The 23,545-nt window shown below is 38.8% G+C and overlaps 1 protein-coding gene and 1 non-coding gene across 4 annotated transcripts in view; both read left to right on the top strand.

Moving 5' to 3' along the window:
- BUB1 (BUB1 mitotic checkpoint serine/threonine kinase) overlaps positions 1 to 23,545 on the top strand; it is a 45,187-nt gene that overhangs the window by 7,009 nt on the left and 14,633 nt on the right. For all 3 annotated transcript variants that reach the window (XM_044918737.1, XM_044918738.1, XM_044918739.1), the window contains 14 exons: positions 514 to 557; positions 1,152 to 1,249; positions 3,171 to 3,223; positions 3,317 to 3,501; positions 4,959 to 5,110; positions 10,102 to 10,361; positions 12,162 to 12,220; positions 13,508 to 13,636; positions 13,732 to 13,842; positions 14,622 to 14,721; positions 15,769 to 15,850; positions 17,336 to 17,338; positions 18,603 to 18,777; positions 20,480 to 20,567. In XM_044918737.1, the coding sequence (XP_044774672.1) occupies positions 514 to 557; positions 1,152 to 1,249; positions 3,171 to 3,223; positions 3,317 to 3,501; positions 4,959 to 5,110; positions 10,102 to 10,361; positions 12,162 to 12,220; positions 13,508 to 13,636; positions 13,732 to 13,842; positions 14,622 to 14,721; positions 15,769 to 15,850; positions 17,336 to 17,338; positions 18,603 to 18,777; positions 20,480 to 20,567 (1,539 nt within the window). The remainder of the gene's footprint in view (positions 1 to 513; positions 558 to 1,151; positions 1,250 to 3,170; positions 3,224 to 3,316; positions 3,502 to 4,958; positions 5,111 to 10,101; positions 10,362 to 12,161; positions 12,221 to 13,507; positions 13,637 to 13,731; positions 13,843 to 14,621; positions 14,722 to 15,768; positions 15,851 to 17,335; positions 17,339 to 18,602; positions 18,778 to 20,479; positions 20,568 to 23,545) is intronic.
- LOC123326120 lies at positions 22,072 to 22,211 on the top strand. The gene has a single exon (XR_006540899.1). It is a non-coding gene; the product is annotated as a small nucleolar RNA SNORA29 (small nucleolar RNA).

Below are 23,545 nucleotides of genomic sequence, written 5' to 3'. Positions count from 1 at the left end.
GGTGAGTTGGTGTGTAAAGGTGTCATGAAATGACATATTTAAAAAGTTCTCACAGCATGAACAATAATATATCTGCCTTTTGAATTGGTGGTCTAAGTTTTGGACTTCTTTCTTCTAAATATTATGTTCATTACGTTCCAGATGTGTAGAATGCCTAAGATAGGGAGCTCAAGCACCCCATGTAACATTTGCAGACTTGATACAGGGGGGGAGAAGGGTACATTTGTTATGTGAGTTTGAGAAATACAACATAAACCAGGCAAAGGGTGGAGTTTTTCTAATGTAGTGTATTGGGTATGAAGAAGATCCCAGAATTTTTTTTTTTTTTATTTTGAAGCAATTCTAAAATTCAACTTGACATTCTCTCTTGATCTCAGTCTTCACTAGCTTGTGATAAGTTGTCTTGATTGGTTGAGATCAATCTAGATAGGTAGATTTGGTTTTCGCTTTAATACAAATACGTATTAAACTAAGTTTGTAATCTATATTGATGCTTTCACTCCTGTCATTCAGGTTATTCCGGGCACGCCTTACTGAAACGCATTTGCCAACTCAAGGTAAAATAATGCTTTCTAAAATGTCTAAGTTGTTAATAATGTAGTCTCTGATTTACACTGCCTTTTTCTCCCCTTAAAAAAAAATTCATCCAGTGTTTATTGACTATATTGTCTTAGGTAATGGGGAAGGCACCCTGGTAATAATGCCTCGCAAAAATCCCGCCACAGGGTTGTGTCGTAGCAATGTAAAAGAGCACACCCACAAGAAAACTTGATTGCATTATATTTTGGGGATTTAAAAAAAAAAATCAAAATTGCCCAAAGTAGAGGACAAGACTTACTCTCAAGTCCATCTGTTCTGAATTGAATCAAATGTGTTTAATGCAACTTTTGAAGAAATGTCATTTTTTTTTTAGAAATAAAGATTACATTTCAGCAATAAGCATCAACTATTCCCTCCTGTTGCTTAAATTATCTCTATAATATTTCTCTTATCTAAAAGGAGTTTTAGTTACATTTCCTGAGACAGTAGTCAATGAGTTGATTTATTTCTTATGCTACTTACTGAAAGACCTGGGGAATGTAATTTGTAATAATTTTACTTAATATGGTTTTACCCTTGTTTCTCTTTATTTCATCCTTTCCCCCCCATAGCTAGAACCTCAGAACCTCTCCATAATGCTCAGATTTTAAACCAAATGATATCAAAATCAAATCCAGGAAATAACTCAGCCTGCATTTCTAAGAATCAGGTAATAATAACATTCTTGGGTTATATGGAAACCGGGAATGATTTTGAATGGTCATCCGGCTGCCTTTCACATCCACTTCGACATCTCATTTGTTTGACCTTGTCACTATGACTCTAACCTCTCTGTCAGCTTCCTGTCATCATCTACCACTGCTCACCTCAGATATTAAATTTAAATAAGTTACTGTCTGGCCTTCACTTCCTGTGTTTATCTGACTTAGGGTCTCCCACTATATATATGACCTTCTGTCTTCACTTCCTCTCCAGCAGCTTCTCCCCTCCTTTGCCCGCCAGCCTCCCTCACACAGGCTGGGAATCCCTCCTACACTGGATAATACCCACCTGGAGGCTTCTGAGCCCTGCTTAAAACTCAGGAGCTTGGATTGATGGTGCCTATCACCTCAACCAGGGCTTTCCTCCTCCTCAGAAATTATGTTTCCAGTTTCCTGGTTCACTCTTTATATTTTATGTATTTCTTATGTGTCCCATTTCACTCTCTAATGCCACATGATAGTGATTTTAAGCTTCTCTTTACTTTCCTCAAACTTGGGACCTTGCAGTCATTAACCTCTTCTTCAGGAGCTGGCAAAAATAGTATTTTCATGAGACAACAAAAGCCCTTAGATGACATCTGTCAATTTTCTGCCACTAACCAATAAATGGAACTGCACCCTCCCAGCCATCACAGTTGGGGAAGATGGTCTTCCGCTTTGCTTGTCTTCATCCTCCTTAAGATTTTTGCCCTGTTGAGATTTCTTCTGCTCAAGTCTTTGCTTCCCTCAGCCTTGTTTTCCAGCATTTATCCTCTTCACGGTACAATTGCTCTTTCAGTTTGCTAAAGACCTCCTTTCAGCCCAATCCAATGGAAATGCTTCTGTTCTTAGTGCATGTGTGCAAGTTTTATTAATGTCACACATTCCTAGACGTGGAATATGCATTTTTCACCTTGATAGAAACTCAGACTATCTCATTTTACATTCTACACGTTTGCCAGTCTGATTGCTTCCTATTGACCCAACTACGTAAATTTTTAAACAGCAGAGATGGGTCTTATTAATGTCACATTTCCAGGACCTAGCTCAAGACACAACATGTATGAGATACTCAGTAAATATTTGTTTAGGAACTCCTGAGGATAGAATGGTACTAGAAGAAAATTTTTGATTTTTTTTATTAATGTAGAATTTTAGAATATTAATCCCATAAACATAGGCACTCTGACCCAGCTCCTAGTCTATCAGTTGGAGGGAAATAATGCTCTTCTCTACTACGGAGTAGAAATTTTTCCAGGAGGGGGAAGTAGCAGAGGCAGAGGGAGAGAGAATCTAAAGTAGGCTGCACTCCCAGTGTGGAACCTGACACAGGGCTGATCTCACAACATTGAGATCATAACCTGAGCCAAAATCAAGAGTCGGATACTTAACTGACTGAGCCCTCCAGGTACCCCCTAAGTAGAAATTTTTTTAAATCACTTTCTTATTGGACTTTTTAATTACAAAAGTTATAAGGTTAATAATCAATAATTAATATAATTAATTGGTTATAATTAAATTAATCATAATTTTAACGAACATATATAAATCTAGTTGATGATTAGGGCACCTGAGTGGCTCAGTCAGTTGCGTGCCCAACTCTTGGTTCCAGTGCAGGTCATGATCTCAGTGTTGTGAAAAGACGGGCTCCAGGCTCAGCGCAGAGTCTACTTGGGATCCTCTCCCTTTGCCCCTCCGCCTGTGCTTGCTCGCTTGAGCTCTCTCTTTCTCTCAAATGAATAGGTAAATAAAATCTTTTAAAAATAAAAAATGAATAAATCTAGTTGATGATTAAGAAGCCCCTCCAATGCTTTCGTATGTTTTGTGAAATACTTTGGGTGACAGTTTCTTTTCAGTTAAGTGAATACTTATGTTCCTTTTCTGTCTTAGGGCTCAGAAGTTTCTGGGGTAGTATCTTCAGCTTGTGATAAAGAGTCGAAAAAGCAAGTATAACCTGTGCAGTAATCTATTACTTAGTTTCCTTTGAGAGCTGTTTTGGTACGATGTGGTAAATAATACATTTTCCCCCATTATAGGGAACAAAGGGTGATCATGATTTCTAAATCAGAATATTCTGCACAAGCATCTTCAGCAGCCAGAGCTGATGTTCAGCAGGTTGTTATGTATTGTAAGGAGAAGCTCATTCGCGGAGAATCAGAATTTTCCTTTGAAGAGCTGAGAGCCCAGAAATACAATCAACGGAGAAAGCATGAACAGTGGGGTACTTGCACTCTTATGATTTGAGATACTCTTATGTCACTGAAAATAATAACCTTTGAGTAAACTACCTTTTTAAACAGGTGATTGACTAAGCTGAAAGAATCTGTAAAAATGTCTCTAGCTCATCTATGAAGAGCCTAGAAATCTTTGTTAAATACAAGTGTAACAGCCACCTGTGTCCAGGGACTCAACTGATGCCTTGACAGCAAAGCTCAGAGTTGAAACAGCGCTGACATAGATAAAGTAGATAGACCAATGTTGCCTTCACTTTTAGTGATGTTTTAAGCTTTTAAATATTACCTGTATGGGTTTGAACTTCTGTATATAGTACTTTTAAACCGGTAAGTCAGTTATTTGTGCTGTGAAAGGGTTAAGTCAGGAAGTGGAGTTGAGAAGAGATTTTCTGAAATCTGCAAGTACAACAAAGGAGACATTGAGATGGAGCTCTCTGATCAAAGTGCCCTGTCATTTACGGCTATCTAGCAGGTCATGTTTCGCTCCTCACGGGAAAACCATGCATGTTAACACCGATATCTGTGCGTGTCTCCATGGTTACAAGGTGGACGTGAGCGAGGAAAGTGAACCTTTGTTCACTCAGGGTGTTTACACCATTTAAGCCATTTGGACGATAGCTCTCTGTTGGCCTTTTTTTGGTTTATCATTTCTCATTTGTTCAACAACTGAGAAAATAGACAGTTAACACTCCCATTTTGTGTCACGCACAGATGCATTTTTCTTTCACACACTGTGACCTAAGGTCTTAGCCAGAGGATTTGATTTGCATGTGATGTGGTCACGTTAAGCGTCACTGCAGGTGGCACTAACTGCCATGCACGTGATGCACTGAAATTTCAGGGCATTCGACTCCTAGTTCTCCTTAGAAAGCACCTAGAGATTTAGATCTTTTAAAGTGTTCCACTTTCTTTTTTTTTTTTTTTTAAGATCTTATTTATTTATTTGACAGAGACAGACATCGCGAGAGCAGGAACACAAGCAGGGGGAGTGGGAGAGGGAGAAGCAGGCTTCCCGCCAACCAGGGAGCCCAATGTAGGGCTCGATCCCAGGACCCTGGGACCATGACCTGAGCCGAAGGCAGACGCTTAACCAACTGAGCTACCCAGGCGCCCTAAAGTGTTCCATTTTCAAATGATTTGCAGGATCACGACTGTTTTAGAAGAAGTGATTGATATCATAATGTGCTATTACCAAATATTTTTATTGATCAATATGTAGATTTTTATAACCTACATGCCCTGAACCTACAAGTAATCATTCTGAAGGCAGGTAAAAATTATAATTAAGAGGTAATATACCTTTCAGTTCTGATAACCTAAAACACATGGAAAAGACTAGTAAAAAAATTGCCATCCTAAAGATAAACTTTCACTCATTTTTTGTGTATTCCCCTGGTGACCTGAATTTAAACTTTGCATGGAAACCATGTTCTCTTTCCTAAAGTAAATGAAGATAAACATTATATGAAAAGAAAAGAAGCAAATGCTTTCGAAGAACAACTATTAAAACAGAAAATGGATGAACTTCATAAGAAGTTGCACCAGGTGGTGGAGACGTCACAGGAGAACTTGCCTGTTTTCCAGGAAAGGCCTGAGGTATGTGTGTGCTCTTCACTGAGTGCTTCCCATGCCCAGTGACACTGATTTTTGTTTGTACTTGCTCCTTTCTGGGCCATATATATATATATTTTTTTTAAAGATTTTATTTATTTATTTATTTGATAGAGAGAGACACAGTGAGAGAGGGAACACAAGCAGAGGGGAGTGGGAGAGGGAGAAGCAGGCTTCCCGCGGAGCAGGGAGCCTGATGCGGGGCTCGATCCCAGGACCCTGGGATCATGACCTGAGCTGAAGGCAGTTGCTTAAGGACTGAGCCACCCAGGCGCCCTGGGCCATATTTTTAGACTTAATTCTGATGCTAATGTAGCTACTAGCATTCCAGATTTTTACAATTGGAAACAGAAAGATACTCAAAATGTAAAATGAGAAAAGGAAGTTATAGATTGTGTATGTTTTTATATGTGTGTATATGTACATATTTTTATGTATTCATATACATGGTCTTTGAAAACTTTTTTTGGACAGTAACTATTTTATAATGAGAATTTGAATATAATTATTTCATTAATTCATCATCTAGATATGTTTTGTTTGCCATTGTTTCATGTTGGAAGAGGGTAAGAGGTGATGAAATTGTTAGACCCATATATTTTCTTAAAATCATTAATGAATGGGATAGATTGAGAATAAATTTAAGTACATAATGGTTGCTTAAACTTTCACATAGTATATGTCTATCTGTAATACATGATACAATGAAGATAAACACCTTAATTTCTTCTTTTTTAGATTTTTTCTTTTTATTTACGAGCTTTATAGAAGTATAAGTGAAATATAATAAATTACTTGTATCAAAATTATAAAATTTGCTAAGTTTTGACATGTATATACACTCATAAAACTATCTTCACAATCAAGATAGTGAACATATACATCACCCCAAAAGTTTTCTTGCCCCTTTGTCCTTTTAGAAAAACATGCTGCATTTGTCTTGCTTCCTGATGTATCCAGGCATATATCCTTTCTTTTTCTTTCTCTTTCCTTTTTTTTTTTTTAATTTGAGTGTAGTTGACACACAACGTTACATTAGTTTTGGGTGTGCAACATACTGATTCAGTTTCTCTACATGTTATGCTGTGTTCCCCACGAGTGTAGCTACCATCTGTCACCAAAGCAACCATAAGTTGGTTCTCTGTATTTATAGCTCTGATTCTGCTTTTTGTTTGTTTATTCATTTATTTTGGTTTTTAAATTCCACATATGAGTGAAATTATATGGTATTTGTCTTTCTCAATCTGATTTATTTCACTTCACGCAGAACCCTCTAGGTCCATCCATGTTGTTGCAAATGACATGATCTGATCCTTTTTTATGCCTGCATAATGTTCCATTACATATATACATATATATAAATATATATCCCTCTCAAATTAGTGTTTTTGTTTTCTTTGGATAAATATCCAGTAGTGGGATTACTGGACCATATGTTCTTTCTATTTTTAATCTTTTGAGGAACCTCCGCACTGTTTTCCCCGGTGGCTGCACCAATTTGCATTCCCACCAGCAGTGCATGAGGGTCCCTTTTCTCCACATCCTCGCCAACACTTACATTTCCTCTCTTTTTGATACTAGCCAATCTGACAGGTATGAAGTGATATCTCATTGTAGTTTTGATTTACATTTCCCTGATGATGAGTGATGTTGAACATCTTTTCATGTGTCTGTTGGCCACCTGTAAGTTTTCATTGGAAAAATGACTACTCAGGTCTTTTACCCATTTTTTAATCCAGTCGTTTGGTTTTTCTGGTGTTGAGTTGTAGAAGTTCTTTATTTATTTTGGATATTAACACCTTATTGGATATATCATTTGCAAATACCTTCTCCCAGTAGGTTGCCTTTTTGTTTTGTTATTGTTTCCTTTGCTGTGTAAAACTTTTTATTATGATGTAGTCCAGATGTAGTTTATTTTTGCTTCATGTTTCCCTTGCCTTGGGAGACATATCTAGAAAAATGTTGCTATGACCAATGTCAGAGAAATTACTGCCTGTGTTCCATTCTAGGACTTTTAAGGTTTTAGGTGTCACATTTGGGTCTTTAATCCGTTTTGAGTCTGTTTTTCTTTATGGTGTTGGAAAGTGGTCCAGTTTCATTCTTGTACAGGTAACTGTCTAATAACACCTTAATTTTTACATATTTTGAAAATTATAAAAATGCATGACCATATGATTTTATAAAAGCAATGGAAAGATGTAGATATATTTGTATATATGCATGTGTGTGTATAGTTATATGAATGTAAGTAAATGCCCTCTTTCATTGCTAACTATTGTAGTTTGCATTTTCCAGAACTTTACGGTGCATGAACACATAAAGATGTATAGAATTGAAGTTTCTGTATAAATAAGACTTACTTTCTGCTTTTGCTACCTAACCCATCTTACAGACCTTTCCTTGTTATTACATAGAGGTCTAACTCACTTTAATAACAGCATAGTCTTCTAGCCTACCTTTTAGGAAGGGCATCTGTCATGTGAAAACTGTTACAAACCATGCTGCAGTGAACATTCTTGTACATTTGACATTATTTCTCTAAGAAAGATACACAAAAGTAGAATTGCTGCTGAAGTTTGTGCACTTAAAATACTGCCCATCTGCCCTCCAAAAATTTACCATTTTACACTCACATAATAGTGAATAAAAGTATGTATTTCTTGTATACACTTGGCTAACATTAGCTATCCTAAATATTTTCAACCATCTGATGCGTTTTTTCTAATCACAGGTGAATTTGGACTTTTAACAATACATTCAGTGGCTGTATGTCTTTTTTTAATTGACTTTGATGGACTTTGTTCATTTTTCTACTGGATTGTTACATACTTTTTTTTTTTTAAGATTTTATTTATTTATTTGAGACAGAGAGAGAGAGGACAAGCAGGGAGGAGGATCAGAGGGAGAGGGAGAAGAGAGAGGGAGAAACAGGGCTCCATCCCAGGACCCCGGGATCATGACCTGAGCTGAAGGCAGACGCTTAACCGACTGAGCCACCCAGGCATCCCCATATGTTCCTTATGTAGTTGGATTTCCTTTCTTATATAATTTATGTTTTCCCTAGATAGTTCCAAGAAATTGTTAAAATAATTTTCATTATCTTCTTTTGCTATATTTGTGTGGTACATACTTATCAGTTATTTCTCTATAAACACTTGAAGAATCTAGAAGTAATGTTTTCATTATGTTCAAGTGCATCAGATGTGCTCTTGTTTCACTTCTCTTGGCCACATGAGTCCCAGAGCTGCCTTTCTGCCTCCAGGGTGGCGTCCAAGCAAGCTGTCTTCCCCTTACTCCTCTCCAGTGGTGTGTCCCTGCTGATTTCTAGTTCCCATGGCATCGTTTCCTTTTAACATCCCCATTTTGGTGCCACACAGTCTCAAAGAGATTTTTCTTTTTCAAAGGTTTTATTTATGTATTTATTTGACAGAGAGAGAAAGAGCATGGGCAGGGGGAGAAGCACGCTCCCTGCTGAGCAAGGAGCCCGATGCAGGGCTCAGTCCCAGGACCCTGGGATCATGACCTGAGCCGAAGGCAGATGCTTCACCTACTGAACCACCTAGGCACCCCCAAAGACCCTTTTCTTTTTTTTCTTAAAGCACATATGAGGGATTAATTTTTTGAGATCTTTTGCATGTTTAAAAGCATCTTCTACCCTCACACTTGGGTGATAATTTGGCTGGGCCCAATGTTCTAGAGGGAAACCCTGTTCTCCCAGAATTTTTTTTGGTGTTCCTGCTTTCAGCTCCACTTTCACTTCCATTCTGAGATGTATCTGAATGTCTAAACTTTTCCACACATCAGTCTTCTCCACCTGCTGTTTCAGGTGTTAGAATTTCTTTCCTGTCCTTTTGGTGAGGTTTTGGAGGGAGTAGATGATAAAGCACATGTTTAAGCCACTGTCTTTAGCCAAAAGCCTCCTTGTATGGGACTTACTTTTGTGTGTTGTGATAGCATAAGGATGTATTTCCCAAATGCACTGCCAGTTGCCCCTAAATCATTTATTAACTTCAGCCTTTCCCCATTTGATGAGAAATATCTTTATTGCATACTAATTTTTAATATACAAGATCAGTTTCTAAAATGTCTGTACCTTTGTTTTGGTTAATAGGTTTCTTCTTGATTATTCCATATTGTATATTTACCATAGCTTTGTTGTAAGTTTTGATATCTGGTTTAGGAAGTCTGATTGTTCTTTTTTAAAACACTTCTTCGGAATTGAATATTATGATTCTTTTTAATCTTTTAGTTTGGTAGTGGGAAAATGGTATAGGTCATTTCTAATTACTTTTTTTGATAGCTAGTGAAGATGAACTTTATTTTGTCTGTTTTTTTGTGAAATAACTACTCTTGCCCTAGGTATTTGGTGCATTTCTTAACAATTTGTGAAAATACTTTTTTATGGTGAGGAATTAACTCTTGTGTCCTTTAACTTTTTAACATAAGAGTGTACAGTTAGTCTAAGTACATGTGAATAGAAAAACAAAGGTTTTAGGTTAAGAGCTTGTCAACCTTCCCATGTCAGCTGTGTTTTGTGGCAGCTGTTATTGCAATTTATATTCACATTTCCTATTCATTCAAGAGAAAATGGCAACCAGGTGTATTTTAATGGAAGGAATACCATTATGAGCATTTGATGCCATTGATTTGTTGGTCCTCTCTCAAAATTAAGAGAAATAAGATCTTAAATACTGATAAAACTGTAGGGGCTGGTTATTTCAGTGGTTAGGAGTATGAGCTGCCAGTTCTATCTGTGGTTAAGCTACAAAAGCATCCATCAGGTAAAGTGGTCTTCATTGTTGTTGGCTATTTATCTCAGAATACCTGAAGGGGGGGTGAGGATGCCTCAAGGGGAAAGGAAGCTACTGAAGAAGACAGATGCCTTTCTTTGAAAAGCTGTAGTACCTAATTAGTAATATTCTGGACTTAATTGGCTGTGGTATTTTTTTTGTTTGTTTGTTTGCTTAACATGAAAGGTTAATCCAGCGTGTATGGGGCCAAGTGTATGCTCCCAGCAGGAACTGAGAACTCTGTCTCTTCCGGCCATCAATCATCAGACCTCAAAGAACATGGGAGAGAAACCCAGAGAGACAACTCCTGTTGTTCCTCCTATGGCAGATGCTGTCACTGCCGCTTTGGTGTCCCCGGCCATCAACCAGAGTGTATCTCCTCCTCTTCCTTTGGCAGCCCAGCCAGGGACAGACTCCATGTTTACAGTGGTCAGAAAAGATGACAGGTAAGGCAAAAGTTGTCCTAGAGACGACAGTGACATGAATGGCATCGTCAGCTCCTTTACATGTTCTGCAGTGTCGAAAACAGTATGTAAAAGATGAAGGATTCTTCTTTTTAAAATAATTTTTAGATGGGCGTGTTGTTGAAAAACCAAGTTACCAAAATAGCCCCAAATCTTTCAGACTTCTCTCTCTATTTTTCTTTTAGGGGATTTATTTCATTTCATACTTCTCCCTTGAATTAAAAATTTTCAGTATACTGAAATGCAACACTTTTTTTGTAACTGGAAAATATACAGCCATTGAACTGAAATTGCCTTTCTTGCTGGCTTTGACTGAACACATGGAGTGATTATTACCATCCAGACAGTTTCTTGACATGTGTTCTCATAATCCTCTGTCTTCATCAGGAGCAATTTGGGATTCAATATCCATTACACAATATGCCAAGATCGTATCTGTATGCTGCTGTGGAGGTTTTTTTCCCCCAATTTTGAGGGGTTTTCCTAGATTTCAGAAATGAAAGTTAATGCTACAGTAACTTGCTTTGTTTAAATTTTTATCTTCGGTGACTTTGGCACGCTCTCTTTACATAGAGCAATTTTACTGATCCGTTAGAAAAAATGAGAGCTCTGGTGTAACTTGCACCCTCCCCTTGGGCTAAACTCCTTAGCATAGATTATTGTTCATGAGTACTGGTTCTTCTCAATATCCAAGATTAACTTTTACCAATGATTTCTCCTGAAAATAAGATTGAAAATGCTTTTTCAGTCAGGTTAGGATAATAATTCAGACCCGTGTCCTGTGTCGTCCTGTGTGTATGTAAAAAAAGAACTGTTGTGTCATTGGGGGCTATGACTTCATTCATTCTTCACTGCAATTATAAAATGATAAAAACAAGAGAGCAGTGACAGGCCCAAAGAGATGCTGAGTTTCCAACCACCCCCAGAGATGGAGTCATGAGGGTGGAGGAGCCAGACACAGCTGTCCCTATAAAACTCTGAAACTCGTTAACCCAGTGAACATTTAGATCTCGGTCCGAAGCACCTCAGAGGGACCCTGACCCTGGCCTAGGCAAGGGACCAAATGGACCCCCTTGGTACTCCCACTAGCTGGGAAAGCTTACCATGGCAGAGAAAAGGTGCCTTTGTCTGGAATCTCAAAGAAAAACTCATGTTTTTAAGACAGTTGGGTGGGGATTTGTAAAATTAAGTGGTTGTACTTTTTACTTTACATCCTAACATGGTCCCTGCTGAGGGAATTCTAGTAATGTTAAATTGACAGATGAGGTCCACTATCATGACTGGACTTAAAAAAAAAAAAACAACTATGATATAAATATCTTATGTGCCATTTTTAAAATTTCTTGATAACCCTTCAAGTCTGAAGAACCATGCTCTGTGGCTCTTGACTCATCAAACCAGAGGTGGCCCAAGCAGCTAAAACACACCAGTACTTCCCATAACATGACTGGCTAGCTGCATTGGGCACCCAGGCCTGGACCTGGGTGTGAGTCCTTGAGCCTATGTAATAAGTGGGATCACCTGACTTAGAGGCCATTATCCTGCCCTACCGCACATAGGAATGATCATCATGATGTTAAAATACAGGCCTGCTGCGTCAAGCCAACATGTAGTAGCTGGCCTTTACCTCAAAAGGAAATGAAAGAAAAAATAAAACGTTGTATTTACTTACACTATAGACCTAAGCACTTCCATCTGTATTTTAAGAATAGGCTTGTAATTGCTGGCTGTTTTACTGTTCATTTTGGAGAGTTAGTGTGTCTCAAGAGATTTCTCTTTCAGATGTGCGACTAAGAGTACTCATGAATTCAAGCCACAGAGTGGAGCCGAGATAAAAGAAGGTGCTGTTTAATTATAATTAATTTGTTTCTGACCTGCTTGCCCAGACTCCTGCAGGTCACTGAGAGATCTGTTTGGTGGCCATGGCTCATGAAGACTTGGGTGAACGTGGGTGTTTGCTTTCCTATTCTTAGAATTTAGGGGTGAGATAAGCCCCAGACCATCTCAAGTAAAGGTAGAAATCCACTTCCCGGTCACATCTTAGTAATTAGAATCCTTTGGAAACTTGATTTTTGAAACCTTTTTTATTAAATTTCTCAGCAGCTTTATCAAAAACAAGAGTCATCTTTAATGCATTATGAGGTAGGAAAGGGAATTAAAAGTTGAACTAGGAGTATTGTAGTTCTCTTAGGTACTACTTTATTAGAGGCATATGTGTTGAAGGTAAGTTTTATGAACAAAATAAGATACATCGAATATGCATTCGCTCCCCCCGTGTGACTTTGGCACTCTCTCCAATGACAGTTTAGTGGGGAGCCAAGCTGCTTGAATCCACCAGCAACCCCTGCATTTAACCAATACTTCCTGCATGCCTGCTAGACGCCAGGCACCATTCTAGGCAGTTAGGGATGCAGTCAGGACCAGAAAGGACAAAACCCCCACCCGAGCAGAGAGGGAACGAAAGTGTTGGGGGGAAGGGGATTGAAGTTTCAGAGGTGACCAGGAAAGGTGCTCCCAAGGAAAGTGATATTTTGGATAAAGTCTCAAAGGTGGGAGGTGCCCATACAATTAACTTGGACAACCTGTTTCAGGTGAAGGGAAGAGCAGGTGCAGAGCCCCGAGGGGACTATCCCTGATGGCTTCTAAGCACAGCAAAGAGGCCCAGGTGGCTAGAGTGAATTGGAGAAGGAGGAAGATGAGGTCTGAGTTAACAGGGCCCAGGTTTTGTGGGGCCTTGGATGCCATTGTCTGGATTCCAGCTAAGTAAGATGGAAAGCCAGTCTTAAGATTCATGGTGTGACTATTAACATGTGTTTTTTGGGATATAGTGGAGTGAAGGGTGCTATTTATGACCACCTGCTAATTTGATAATGATCTTAGACCAAGCCACTTAATCTCTTTGAACTTTGATTTCCTTTTCCGTAAGAGGATAATTCTACCTTAGCTACCTCGTGGGACTATTATAAAAATAAGAATGAAAGTGATGCAAGCACTGTAATAACAGAAGTCCTTAGTGATAATTATCAGCAATAACAAAATGTTCTAATTGTAATTTTCTTAATTTGTGTGCCTTTTAAATTATTCTGATTCCTCTACTTGTAATGCATTTTGCCCCATTTCTTTTATAGGGTCTGAAACACATAAGGTTGTTAACACAGGTTCTTTTCACACGACTCCAAACACGTCGCTGGGAATGGTTCAGGCGACCCCATCCAGGGTGCAGCCGTCACCCACTGTGCACACAAAGGAAGCCCTAGGTAAAGCCTTTGGTTTGAATGTGTAGCATCTGGCAACAAATTAATGAAAGTGCTTTTGCAATCATGTTTACAGTGACTCTTTTTATTCTTCTAAGGTTTCATCATGAATATGTTTCAGGCTCCTACACTTCCTGATATTTCTGACGACAAAGATGAATGGCCATCTCTAGATCAAAATGAAGATGCGTTTGAGGCCCAGTTTCAAAGTAATCATTTATTTAAACACTACTAAGTGCAGGAATTGTGGGTGGTTGCTATAGGAAATATCAAGGATTATACAAGAAGTTGCCCTTCCCTTGGTTAGCTTGTCCCAGAAAGGTAGTGAAATAAAAAATACAACCGTGTTGGAAAAGGTACTCAGTATATGTCATAGATTTGTTTCTTAAAAATAAGTGCTACAGAAGGACAAAGTCCTGGTGAGTCAGGGATGGCCAGGAAAACCTGAACACTTGAGGTGTGACTTGAGCCTTGCCCAGTTGAGGAATGGCATGGGTGGAGTGTTAGAGCCCGCATTTGTTTACAGTCTTGGGTTTTATGCCGGAAGCCAGAGAAATCATGATAAAGATAAATAGGATCATTAGACTCAGGAGGCCTTGGAATATAAAGTTAACAGGTTAATTTTTTCTTATAGGAAATGGGAAACAAGGCCACAGAGAGCTTTTTTCAGTGAGGTGATAAGACCAGTGTTTTAGGAGAATGATGAACACTGCGCTTTGCATGTGGCAGGAACTCAAGACCTAGAGGCTTAAGTGTTAAACCCTATGACCATGGTTAGGTCACTTCGTCACACTACAAAGTGACTTATTTGTGTGCCTTTTAAATTACTCTGATTTCTCTACTGGTAATGCATTTTGCATTTGAAAAATGTATCCGTTCTTTTCTGTAAGCTGTTATTTCATTTTCTTATTTGTAGGTGAAGTTTAGCATCAAGTATAGTGTTTTTTCCTAATACACTAATAAAATGCTACTTTCTACTCCAATGCAGAAAATGCAAGGTCTTCTGGGGCTTGGGGAGTCAATAAGATCATCTCTTCTTTGTCATCTGCTTTTCCTGTGTTCGAAGATGGAAACAAAGAAAATTACGGGTAAAGAAACATTGAGTTATTGCTTTATCCCGTGTCCACCTGAAGAAACAGCCAGCCAGTTTTTCCTCCAGTGTTGGAGGAAAAGAGATACGGTGGGTCAGGGGAGATATTTATTCTCCCAGTGACACGAAATGCTGCAGAGCTTCCTCTGGGACTCAAGGTGGGGAGAAAGTGTGGCCTGCTGACTAAATGGTCTGGGTCCCGGCACGAGCTCTGCTGCTGGGGAGCATTTTAACCACGTGACGGGAAGATTGTTGCTCAAGTTCTCCTCTAGACCTGCATTATTACACACAAGTTACAGGAAAGTGGACCTCCCATAGCAAAAGCATGTGTTGCCGGGAAAACAGTGTGGTTACAAATGATGAGAGAAATGAGGGATTCTATAAATTTGAAATTGCATTAGGTGTGAATGAGTTTACCAGTACAGGTATCCGTACAGGTCTGTTTATATTTGCAGGATTGCTACAGAAAAGGAAGTGACTTATATCGGGTCATGTTGCAGAGAGATGTTTTAAGCTGAAAGACATTACTTTAGGGAGCCAGATGTGGGAGTAGAGTGGGTAGCCCCAGGAATTTTCAGTTTACAGTTTAAACCATGGAAAGAGAGGTGTCACTGTGAATTAAAGAGTATCATGGTGTAGAAGAGATTCATATTGAAGTAGAAAGGAAACAGTCTGATCAGCTCTCAGAGGGAAATTCCATAGCTAAACCTAGTCCTAGAGATAAGAAATAAAATGTATGTCATCCATGGTATTCTATTGGCCATGGCCCTACCTCTTTTTTTATTCCTAAAATTTATAACTCAGTGTAGTAGAGATTTTATGTTTTTTCACCCTCTCTTAAGTTACTGTAAATTTATTTTTATATATATAGTCAAGGTAATTCCATTTGCACTCAGTTTTCCTACAACTACTGTAAAAGTAAGGAATGTTTATGTAAATGTTAATTAAATAGGATAAGTGAAGAATATTTCTAACAGTCTCACTTAAGTGGTAGTATTTCCTTTAGCATATTTTACAATTTATAATTTTACAAATCTTTCCTTAGATTACCACAGCCTAAAAATAAACCCGCAGGAGCCAGGACCTTTGGAGAACGCTCTATAAGCAGATTTCCTTCAAAACCCAATGTAAGTAAATCATTGCTTCATCCATGAAATGGGTCTTACAACTCGTTCCTCTTCATTTTACCGAGTGATATGCCAATCAAATGAGATAATATATATAAAACTGCTGAAAAATACAACGTTATACGGAGAGTGGGTTTTGGGGAACATTATTCTACAATTATTCAAGTACCTATTACGTATCACGCACTGTGATAGATGCAGAAGCTAAACAGTGATAGGATCCTGGCCCTCAAAGAGCTGTGGCAGGAGGAACGAGTGGGGGATATATTTTCCTAGACCCAAGAAGCGAGGCCTACAATGGAATGTTAGAACACCCACCAAGTCTGAGTTAAAGTGGACTGGTCCGTCGTCAGTATAACTCAGCAGTTGGCGGACTCACAGCATTCTCCGTCATAGCAGCCGTTGTGTCCAGCCCATATGCATCTTCTACTCTAGCCCTGAGTGTTACCGTGTGGTGTGCTTTCTCTCCACTCACCCTGGCCTGGCCCGATGGCTGGGATGGTCAGAGAGTAGTGCTGCAGAGCTGAGCTAAAGCCTGGCGTATAGCTTTAGTTCCACGGTGGATTCTTCTGAATAAATTACCATTCAGCTCTCTAATCCTTCTGATGAACTCCTTGACCTTCTCAAAAACTTCCAAATAGGGCGCCTGGGTGGCTCAGTCGTTAAGCGTCTGCCTTCGGCTCAGGTCATGATCCTGGAGTCCCTGGATCGAGTCCCGCATCGGGCTCCCTGCTCGGCGAGGAGCCTGCTTCTCCCTCTAACCCTCCCCGCTCTCATGTACTCTCTCTCTCTCATTCTCTCTGTCTCAAATAAATAAATAAAATCTTTAAAAAAAAAAAAAAGAAATTTCTGTCTCGGGCGCCTGGGTGGCTCAGTCGTTAAGCGTCTGCCTTCGGCTCAGGTCGTGATCCCAGGATCCTGGGATCGAGTCCCACATCGGGCTCCCTGCTCGGCGGGAAGCCTGCTTCTCCCTCCCCCACTCCCCCTGCTTATGTTCCCTCTCTCGCTGTGTCTCTCTCTGTCAAATAAATAAATAAAATCTTTAAAAAAAAAAAAAAACTTCCAAATAATGGACTGGATTTCAGATACAGTGCATCAATTAATAGATGGATTTCACTCAGCTATTCAACAAGAGACATTTTGAACAAAAAAGCTATGATGAATTTTTTGCATCCTGTCCCTATGCACAAGCCAGTTGCTTTATCCTGCATCCACCCAAAGAAACAACCAGCCAGTTTTTCTTCCAGTGTTGGAAAAGATAGGGTGGATATGTAAAACCTGTGCTGCACTATATATAAAAACCATGGGTGGCATTTTATTGGCAACTGAAGGGTTTTGCCAAGCCTAATTCTGACTCAGCAGTTTCTGTCTTTGTGTACAGACTCTAAAACTTGACCACTGCATTTTTGGAGAAATAGCTAATTCTGGGGCTAAAGAAAGAAAATATAAGTGAGCCTAGAGCATCTTGTGGTGCCAGAAAGTAAGGAAGTGCTTTAAAAAAAAAAAAGATGGCGTAACAAACGAACTCAGGAGCCAAAGCTGAATAAGCCCATGGCCAAACCTGGCACAATTCGAGCAAGAAAATAAGTAGAATAAGGTAGTATTGGATCATAACCCAAGAAATAAAATAAATATCCTTATCGATATAAACAAATGGGAAAGAGGACAAAATAAACCTTCCTTACAGAAGAATTGCAGGTAATAAATGTGGAAGGAATGACTGATAATAGAAAATCGCCATTGGAACACCACAGTAATCATTGTTCTAGGTAAGCTCCACAGGGAATACTAAAATTAGCAAGTGAAACTTTAAGCAGAAACAGGACATTTGTATAGCCTTGCAGTATCTCCCCAGATGATTGTGGTTATTTTAACATCTGTCCACAAATTCTTTGATAACCCTCCCTCCAGGAGGTAGATCTTAGTTTACCTTTGAGTGTAGGCTAGACCATGACCTGCCTCTGACAAATTAAGGTCAGGAAAGGGAAAAATAGTTCCTTACAGAGGAGAAACCTGGCAGACACCACCTTCACCAAGTGATTGCTTAACCTTACCAGTAATAAGTTGTTTTGATATCGTGTATCCCCTAATGGCGCTTTACCCGATATTCTTCCCTGAAATCTGTAACTCCGGTCTATACATAAGAAAAGACCAAATTTAAACCCAAATGGGAGAGACATTCCACACAGCTCCTGACCAGTATTCAAAAATGTCCGTGTAAGAAGGACTGGGACAGACCAATCAACTGGCACAGGTCAGAGGAGACCCATCGAGATGTGACAACTAAATCACATGGCATCCTGGACTGGAGCCTGAAACAAAGAAGGGACATGAGTGGGGAAAGGATGAAATCCAAGTAGCATCTAGAGTTAGTAGGATTGTTTAGTTTTTATAAATGCACCAGGATTCTATAAGATGTTAACATCAGAGGGAGTTTGATGACATGCACATGGGAACTCTGTACAATCTTCGTAACTTGTCTATAAATCTAGACTTTTCAAATTAAAAAAAAAAAAGTAAAAATTGGAAAATAAAATGCGACCCTTGGATATAGTGTGCCTGCACTGGGGTATGTTAAAGATGAAGTGTCCCGCTTCTGGGGAGAGGAACAGAGAACCCAGGGGTGTTAGCCAGGGGTGACATCTATTTCCTCTTTGATTCCTCAGTTTTTTTTAATCTTAAGCAGTATCAATGAGTTAAATGACAAAACGGGGAGATTGTTGCTTTTTTTTCAGTTCAGCTTTTGTTGTAGGAAGTACCTCACGCCGAAGAGTTTTTGGATGACTCAACCATCTGGGGTGTCCGCTGCAACAGAACCCTGGCACCCAGTCCAAAAAGCCCAGGACACTTCACGGCTGCCGCACAGCTCGCGTCCACACCTTTCCACAGACCACCCGCGGATGCAGGTCCTGCTCTGGAGGATAAAGGTGTGTGTCACACCACTCGAGTGTCTTGTCTTCTGCTAACTCAGTTCTTTCAGGATTACAGTTTTCTTGGAAATTCTAAATGGAAGTTTAAAGATCATCCAGAGGAAACTTAAAATCCATTCACTGTATTGTTACCTATATGATTTCTTCTTTTGGCATACTGTTTTCTGAAAGTCTGTGCATTTTAGAAACTTAGAAACATAGATTAGAGGTAGAACAGGAGAAAAACCTATAGAAGCACTTAAAGGCAGATATGCCAAGTCCAACCCATTTGTACAGGATATAGGTTGATGTTATGTTTACTACAAACAAAATGGCCAAGACAGACAGGTTAAGTTGCTTGAATGCTAAATATATAAATTTTATTACTTTAGAGTTGTAGCCAAGTACTACACTCAGGGAAATCATATTTTCTTATTTTTTTTAACGACTGACTTCAAGAGAGTAATGGTAAAATGTGCAGATAGTTCTTATTTCCCCTAAACATAACACTCCTATATCAAAGATCTTTATCTGAATTAAACCTTAACATATGACATTGTCATTAAGCCCAAATAATTAATTATTCCCTATTAAGTACCAACCTACAAAATATATTGACAGTAAAGGACCACTTTACCATTTTGATGAGTTTTTTACTAGCCAAACTCTGTCACTGCTGACACTTTTAATAAAAATAGTAATTGCTCCCTAAAGCAATGCAATGAAAGAACTGTCAAAGCATTTCACTCCCCTAGGTGGAAGCGTATTTTAATATGAAGTCTGAGCCCATAGACCTAAAAACTTTTAACTAAGGAGTAAAAAAATTTTTTTAGAGTACTAACCCAGTATATTACCTTTCTCCTCTGGATTTTTAAGGAGAGTTCAGTTGAAATTTGGACAATTGCCAGGTGCCATCACAAGCTTGCCACTTTAACAAAAAAATGTTAAAGTGTTTCCGTTTGGGAAAATGAGTTTATTTAGTTGGCGTCTTTCAGAGTCAATATCGGCTGTTTTTGGAGTATTTGCACTTTGATTGGATAAATAGAAGCTAATGTTCTAGTTCTAAAAAGTATTAGCACCTGTTTGGTGATGCAATATCTGATAAAATTTAGTCCAGTGTAATACTTGGGTATTTATAGTATTGTGTGTGTGTGTGTGTGTGTGTGTATAATATATACCTCACATCTGCCTATCTGGTTTGTCTTTCTGTAGATAGTTTTTATTTGTTTGTTTTTACTTAAAGGAGTGATGGTAAGTATTGCCAGGTATCGTCCAGATGTAAACACTCTAAATCAGTTGAATCAACTAAACACTAACTGACTAAATAAAGCAGTCAGACGGAAAGACACCCAAATCTCTGCCCTCTAGAAGCGTTGCAGTGTTTTACTCTCCATGTCCTTGTCCTCAGGTTCTCCTAAAGCAGGGTGTGCCCTCTGCCCGTACCAGAACCTCCATGGGCTGCTCAGACCTGCCACCCTTTGGACCTTTTTCTCTTGAGGGATTGGATGTGTAAAGTTGAAATGCTCACAAATATTAGTAGTAAAAAAAAAATTTTTTAGTGATGTTTTTTCCTATTTTAAAAATATTATGGAACATTTTACCATGGAACACCATTTTGAAATTATAATGAAAGTCAGTGTAAAAAGGAATTATGGACTTCATAACCACATGAAATCATATGCATGCATTATGTCTGTTTCTAATTTTCTACATATTTCAGAAAATGTGGTTGCAAAAGAGTGCACCCATGTGACTCTGGATTCTTGTGAAGAAAACATGGCAGAACCCTCAAAAGACAGGAAGTTCAGGTATTGTGAGATTTTATTGACTTGCAGTTATAAGCCAGAAGCTACTCTCTATAGATACACATACAGTGATAAGCCTAAACATTGGATCCATCAGGGCAGTGAGAGAAGCAGCTGGGGTAGCAGAGAGTATCTGTGGGAGTAGTTCCTGTGACTGACTTCTACTCATTTTGAGAGCAGAACTGCACTTACTCTTACCAGCCAAAGACCCTGACCTAGTGTAAAGACTATTGTAGAACTGAGCAAACACATATTTGTTTCCATATACCCATTCTAATTAAGAAAAGCAATCACTTTCTTTTAAGAGGAGGACAATAGAATGTTTAAGCCTCTTAGGTGTTGGTACAAAATACATATGTAGCATACATGTGTGCTTTGCAAGTAAAATTCCACCCTATTTGAATAGTCTGGTAAATGTAACAGACACTGAAAGTAGCTGTAATCTTTTGAGTATTTTATTATATTCCATTGTAATGCTGATACTTTTTATGTACTATATCCTGTAATTAATCCTCACAGTAGATTTAGTTGTAGGAACTATTCTTTTCCACCATTACAGATGAGGAAACCAGGTCTAGAGAGTTAAAGAAATGACCTAAAGTCATACAACTTCTAATTTGTAGCATTGTAATTTCAACCCATATTTCAGAAGCCTTGCTCTCACCACTATGTTGTACTGCCTCTTGTCATTAAAACCTCTTCTTAAATTAAGACCCCAGTAAATAAATTGGATGAAAGACATGAGCAGAATTTACAAAAGAAAAAAAAATGAATAAACATGGAAAAAATAACTTAACTCCTTAATAATAAAATCAATGCAGATGAGCAGATCTTGCCTTTTAATTTAAAATTCTGCCCAATAGGCACAGTCTATTACTGCCCACAAGGAATCTTCGACATGCAACTAAACTTTTGACTCACAAGACTGGCATAAGCCACACTTGGCATAAGATTAACATAGAAATATACAGGACAAAAATCATTGCCAAGGAAAGAACTATCCAAGACACTATCATCTTTGACCTGCATGAGACAAGTTATAAGGAAACACTTATGACCAAGGTACAGAAGCTTCCCTAGCTTAGAAGCCTTATTTCCGTGGATGTCAGTGGTCCTTGCAACACTATAGATTTAGATTCCCGAGACCCCACAAGGAATAGGCCCATCACGAGAATCCTTGTACCTGAAGCCTGACGCTGTGAATTCCCAGCATATATTTCTAATTCTCTCAGTCTAGAATACAGTTCCAGTCATGGCTTTTGTTTACCATAAGCAGTGGTGACAGTGATACTCAGTTAACTTTCAGTTTTCAGGGGATAGGAGCTAGAAAGTTAACCAAAACTCAAATTCTCCTGGAGAAGGGAAAAGCGTTTTATTTATAATGTATGTACTCACAGTAATTTGGGTACTCAAGTTGCTAGTAACAATTTATGTAGGTTTGAAAGCAGTTTTTTCTGTGTGCATGGATACCCCTAATATCTGTTTTGTTGTAATCAATATTGAAAATACTCCCATTTGACTACCACAGTTTCTCCCAATAATAGATTTTGGTGGCTATGCTTGTGGGATAAATTAAAATTGCCATGATCTGAAGAGGGAGGACCCTTTTGTGTCCTCCTCCTATATGAAATGGCTGAACAGAAAATTAATTAATTAAAATATTGGAAGTATTTTTAATATCTAAGAACCAGGGAATTATTCTATTCCAGCATACATCCACTGAATTAAATGGTAGGTAGTGATTAAAATCCATGATAGGGCCATGGCAGACACCACCTTCACCAAATGACCAAGGTTAATTTCACAAGTGACAGCTTATGGTAGTCATGCATTGAGAAGGGCCCTTGACCTCTGGAACATTCTTCACAATGTGTAGTGTAATCATAAGGAAAATATCAAAGGAACCCAAACTGAGGGACACTCTATAAAATACCTGGCCAGTAGTCCCCAAAACTGACAAGGTCTTGGGGAGGTAGGAAACACGAAGAGACCATCACAGATGAGAAGGGGGTAAGGAGACATGACAGTTGAATACAACATGGTATCCACGATTAGATCTGGGAGCAAATAAAGGGCCCTTTGGGAAAACTGGTGAAATCCAAACGAAGTTTGGAGGTCAGGATAGCAAATGTTGACGTATTGGTTTTGACAGGAGCCACTGTCCCATGACATGGTAACGTTCGAGGAAGTTGGGTGAGGAGTGTGTGGGAATTTGCTATGATCTTTGTAACATTTCTTTAAACTATTCCAAACCTAGTTTCTTTTCAAAAAAACTTCCTACTAGGAAAAATGCCTATCAAGAAGGAAGAATGCAGCCTGAAGTTGCATATACAGATTTATTTTTGTAACGATGCATACTTATACATGAGTTTGTGTATATGTGGGCGTAAAGGTGGAGGAGAGTTTATGTGTGTGGAGATACCTACACAGTCAGGTCTTACTATTTGCCCTCGTCCTTTTGTATAAAGTCACTGCAGTCTCTGAATTACCCAACACTGAACCATTGTTCCTAGTTAGGTTCCCGTGAGTTCACAACATTTTGTTTAAAGACACCTTATTTAATAAATAATTGTTGATTCATTGGTATTGAACTCAGGGCCAACAGCACTATAACTTATACCTGAACACGGCTTATCTAACACATATTTTCCCTGTAAGACACATCACAGCCTTCTTGCACTTAGGAACACTAGACAACACTTTAGCACTGCACTTGGGGGAACATTTTAAACAGCGAAATCACAAAAACACACAGAAAAACATGTTACTAAATGTACTGCGAAAGGACACTGGTTTACAGTGTGAGAGCTGACATGACAACGCAGAGCATTGCCTTATTCCACTTCTGGGAATGTGTATGTTGGGTGACTAAATGTTTTCACCATTCTGCACGTCTGCAAAAGTACCATGAAAATTGATTCGGGGCTTACGAATGAGTTTAGCACGTAGAATTCACAAATATGGGTTCCGTGAATAATACA

The sequence above is a fragment of the Neomonachus schauinslandi genome, chromosome 10 (genome assembly GCF_002201575.2).
Source record: "Neomonachus schauinslandi chromosome 10, ASM220157v2, whole genome shotgun sequence".
In the NCBI taxonomy this organism is placed as follows: Eukaryota; Metazoa; Chordata; class Mammalia; order Carnivora; family Phocidae; genus Neomonachus; species Neomonachus schauinslandi.
Note: the sequence above shows the minus strand (reverse complement) of the source record. Positions and strands in the feature narration are given on the sequence as shown.